At 31.8% G+C, this 5,267-nt stretch overlaps 1 protein-coding gene across 1 annotated transcript in view; it reads right to left on the bottom strand.

Annotated features, from left to right (window-relative positions):
- The window catches only part of PHF3 (PHD finger protein 3), an 80,141-nt gene that overhangs the window by 26,912 nt on the left and 47,962 nt on the right, over positions 1 to 5,267 (bottom strand). The window contains exon 4 of the mRNA XM_012650276.1: positions 2,428 to 2,734. Within this exon, the coding sequence (XP_012505730.1) occupies positions 2,428 to 2,734 (307 nt within the window). The remainder of the gene's footprint in view (positions 1 to 2,427; positions 2,735 to 5,267) is intronic.

The raw sequence follows: 5,267 nt of genomic DNA, 5'->3' as shown, positions 1-5,267 counted from the left end.
TTAAGATATCAAACATACTCCATTCTTTAGCCCAGTAAATGTTTAAATATTTTAAGATGTACAGAAATAGCTTTCAATTATTGGAAAAATGAGATTCACCCTTTCATTCAAAATCCAATTTTAAAGCACCTATTTTGTGCAGAACACATAACAACCGATAAGGGAGAAACAAAGGACACAGAGATCATGTTCTCAATAACGTATTATATCCTAAAGATTGAATCAAAAAGAAAAAAAAATAACGTATTAGAAAGAAAAATAGATATAAAGTAGTAAGAGTTCTCTCAGCTGGCTGAGGATATGGAAAAAGAAGGAAGAAATTGTGGAGAAAATATTTATATTTTTCACTGTATTTCTAGAACAAATGAAGTCACATTCATTTATAAGTGTATCAATTAAGTTCTTGGTGTGCCTATTGGCAATTTTAACTCCCATGAGGTAGAATTAATCATTAGGGGACTTGTGACTCTGGTCCTAATCATATCCCATAAAGAATCCCTAGTCAAAGTGGAATTCTGAGACCCTTGGAAGAAATTAATCATATCACACTAATGGGAAAGGAACACTGTGTACAGACATATAATCATAGGTTTTAAGATAAAGTACATACCAAAAAATGAATTTCTCTGGAGTAGGAATCCTCTAATCTTTTATTAGCTTGTCTATTTTTTTTCCTTACCTCCCCAACTAGACTTGAGAACAGGGACGTATTTCAATGTTATATACCCAAGGCTGGTAGTACTATGCTTGGCACACAATAGAAACTCAGTAAATAGTCCAACATTAAAATCTAGGCATAAGAAGTGACATTTGAAAAGCAAATTCCATAAACTAACATCAGAGAAGCCCAAATAAGATTCAATGGTTCACACCAAAAAAAAAAAAAGGAAGCAGTGATCCTTTGGGATGGTGCATGTATTTATAAAATCAGACTAATCTCAGTTCCTTTTCTGACAAAGAGACTGGATAGAGGAGTTTTTTGAAACATTAAAAATGTTAATATTTTATAATGTCTTTTTAAGCAAGATGGAGACAACTCAGCTAAATGACAATACAACAAGCTATATTTCTAAACTGCCAAGTAGCTGTACACAAGAGGTGATGATTAATAGTAATAGAAGCTTTCTAAAGACATGCTATACACTATTCTTAATGGTGGCTCTCGGCTATCAGTGACTGTGATGCTCATCAAATCAACCAAGTAATAGCAAATATCAGACAGAATCTGATTTTCAAAAAGTCTTAGCAGACAAAAAACAATCAGATGCCACAAGGATTTGGCAAACTGGAACTCAATCCAGATTTGCTATACAAAGAATATGTGAAAGCACTGAGTTTATAAACAGTGGGAAAGATTTTGGAGAAAACATGCTTATGCTCTTCAATCTGAATTACCTTCCATACAATGTTTAGAAAAATTAGCTTTAATAGGGAGGTTTCAGAAAACTAAAAAGTTTTCAGGAATGCAAAGTTCAACTGAAACTCAAGAACTTTCTAACAATTATAGCTGTTTAAAATAAAGATGTATTCCTTTGCAATGGTTTTCAAATAGAAATTTTATCATCACTTCCTAGAAATATTTAGAACATATTAGTAAATCAGAATGGTTAGACTAAAAGATTTCTAAGATTGCTCCCACCTCTAAAATTCATGTTCTTTGTTTTTTGTATTATTATACTTGCCTATCCACATACATTTGTTGCTAGAGTGTTTCCTCTCTAGCAGTATTCTGTAAGAATAACCAATCAAAGATTAGAAAAGTCATAGGTAATGAAAAGGTAGACAATGAGGATTAGAAAAAATTAATCTGATAAAATGCCGTGTCCTTTATGTATTTCTCCTGTTAAAGACTAAATATCTTGAAAATTCTATTTAGAAGATACTTTCAGAATGTAGTCAAAAATACAAAACCAGGAAAAACTGACAACTTTTTAAGAGTCCACATTTTAAGAGAAAAATAATGAGGTGAGAGTTCTGAGCAAATGAGACAAAGTTAAAAGAATCACTTTTCCTTACAGAGAAAAATATTATAATTCTTCCACTTGAAAATAATAATGCTAAATGGTTAAAGGATTTGGAGATAATTATGTACTGAAAAGACTTTTTAAAAAACTTAGCAAGCACAATTTACACTTAAGACCACAGATCACAGACATATCCCAAAACAGAAAACTCAACTACCAAACAAGAGACTAGAAATAGCACAAGACTGTAAGAGATAAGACCTGCATATTATGAAGAAGTGACTACTTGGTTTCACCAAGATAGCCAAAAAAATCTTAAATAAGAATCTACTGATTTTTAAGGAAAAATAAATTTGAAAATGTACAATGGAACATTAAAACCTAAGGAGAAATTTCAAAATTCTCATGGTCAGTTCATTTAAAGTTCTCAAATAACAAAATAATGCATTAATGGAAAGCTCACCCGTTTTAAAATTTTGACCTTGTGCTTCCCTGTATCATCTATATATTTGCTTTTGTCATTTGTTGTATGTTTCGATAACCCAAGCTTTTCACATTCCATTGTTTTATCTTCACTATGGACTTCAACTGTGGCTTGATTTTCCAAAATATCTGGATCTAATATTTCTGTCTTTTTATCTTCTTCAGCACAGCATTTTACACAGACATATTCTTTGTCTTCCTCTCCCATCTGCTGTGCTTGAGAAAGACTTAACCCAACACAATCACCATGAAACCAGTCATCACATCTCCCACAGCCAACCATAAACCTGGAAAAAAAACAAAACAAATTTCATTTTTTTTAAATTGTCAAAAGTGAGCCTAAATTTTCAATATTTGGTTTTCTGATACTTTGCATGTTTTCCATCTTTACCCATTCCATAAGGTCAACAAGGAGCAAGTTCTCAAAGAAAAGAATATTCTATGAAAATGAAACGTTTAAACTTTGAATGTTTCCTGTCTGGTATGAATGAGAAAATACTGGGGGTGGGGGGCAACCATCAGGAAGAAAATAAAGGACAACTGACATTTGTCAGTATAGAAAACTACACAAAACAAAGTATAGATCAACAATGCGGAATGCGGAGGGTGGTATGATTTCTGAGATAATCTGATTACACACAATGCATCAAAGTTACAGCTACATTATCACAGATCTGAAATCACATATAAAATTGGTAAGAATTGTTTATCCAACAAATCCTTTTAAATGACAAAAAGAATACCAATAAAAGTAACAAAAATGTAGTTCAAAAACTAACAAAATGAAGCCTCTCAAACTATTTATTAACCATCCTAACTATGTTAACTTTAGCTCAATATATTCTGATTCATGGTACCACAATGATTCAGCTAAAAAAATCTTTTTACGTACTTCTCAGTGTGGATTTCCTTGCCAATGACCATGTGTTTAGATAAACTTGTTTTCCCAAATGAAGATCAATATTTTGTCTTAACACAAAGATAATTCGTATGCAGGTTGTATTTTTTTAAATTCCCAATTTTCTTATAAATGTTTTTCCTTTACTGCATTTTAGCTAAGAAATTACTTCACTAACCCATAGGAAAAGTCCAGGCACATGAGATTTATGACTCTAGAAAAAGCTTCCATTTTTCTAGTTTAAAAAGAATTTTCGGAAGGAATAGGCCAGGGGCAGGGGATGAAAGCAAAGAATATCTGTAATTACTTTTGAATAAAATGGCAAATAAGTAAACAGCAATTTCAGGGAGAAATTATATTTTACATACTTTTTAACCCATTGTTAGGAAAGCTAAAATGCTCACTTCAAATAATCATCCTTAAAATTTTCCTTTTTCCTTCTCAGGGTAGCAATTCATGATACGTTTGAAAGACTTAGAAGGATTTAGGTATGTTCTTTAATGATTTAAAGACTTCGTGCTACTGATTTTGATGATAGCAGCACCAACAACAGTGTTGAACTCCTTTTAAAAAGTTAAAGGTAATACACTGGGTGACAGGGCCAACTCAAAATATACAAGAGGTTCTATTTTAATGTTGGAAATATAAAAATTAGAGCAATGAGTTTCAATCCTTTACAGAGTGTTTTAAAAGTCATGTCAAATACCCCGTTCTTCAATTATGGCATTTCCTTCCACATCACAGCTGTGCTTAAGGAAACTTGACTTCTTCCTATCTTTAATTCATCATTCTTTATTCTCACTGGTAATGCCTGTGCTACCTTTATCAGGTGAAGTCCTCATCTCCCCAATGATTCATTTGGTTTTAAAAACAAAAATAATAAACAATGTTTTGGGTTCATGAGAAAACTTTCAAACAATAGTATGTTTGCAAGGCAGAAATAGTCTTGTCTAGGTTTGAGATTTTTGATGTGCTTATGTTTCAATGATATAGACATTCCAGCCAACAGGGGAAAAAAAAAAGTTTGAACAACACAAGTGCTTGGTCTTTCATTTCAGGCTGCAAAGTTACAGGAACTGCTATTTCTTGAAAGTAGCTGTCTAATATGAATGCTTTTGAAATATTCATGGAAAGCTAATGATTTCCCTTTACTTCCATAATCAAGCTATATTAGATTTCTTCAAAACAAGTCTAGGTTAGTTTCAGTGAGACAAGACTTAAAAGTCTAAAGACTATGCTTTTGTCCCAAATGCAAATCTAAAAGTCAAACTATAAAGCATATATTATGGTATTTCCAAATTTTTATTTGATTTAATTAGGGTAGAATGGTTTTATGGTCATCAAATTTATCAAGCAATTATTTCATTATGGCTCATTTCAAGTTTATTTTGAAATGTCTCAAACCTGAGAGCACTGAAAAGCAAATCTCTAGTGCCATCTACAGACGATATCTTAATATTATAGTTTATATTTTATGTAAAAAATAGTTATAGAAAATCTTCTGAGAAATCAAGAAAAAATGACATTAATAAAAAATAATTTCCATATCCTAGGGGGAAATAAAACTCATTCTAAATTGAACGGGTTACCCAAAAATATAAATATGGATCATTTTTAGGTCAAAAACTTAGAAATACTATGAACATTTTAAACTACATTTTTAAAATGTGGTTTACATAAAGAGAATATATTTTCTTCCCTTTTCAAGCTATTGTTCTACTGGAAGTAGCTAATCGTTACTCTATTTTCTACCCTGTCCTTGAATTTCTGATCCAGAGGAAAACCCATTTTAAGGAAAAGACTATAACCTAGATGTTAATCTTTTACTACAAAATCAATGTTATGGTAATCCTAGCACTCTGGGAGGCCGAGGCAGACGGACTGTTTGAGCTCAGGAGTTCGAAACCAGCCTGAGCAAGAGT

Source organism: Propithecus coquereli, unplaced genomic scaffold (genome assembly GCF_000956105.1).
Source record: "Propithecus coquereli isolate 6110/MARCELLA unplaced genomic scaffold, Pcoq_1.0 Scaffold317, whole genome shotgun sequence".
NCBI lineage: Eukaryota > Metazoa > Chordata > Mammalia > Primates > Indriidae > Propithecus > Propithecus coquereli.
Note: the sequence above shows the minus strand (reverse complement) of the source record. Positions and strands in the feature narration are given on the sequence as shown.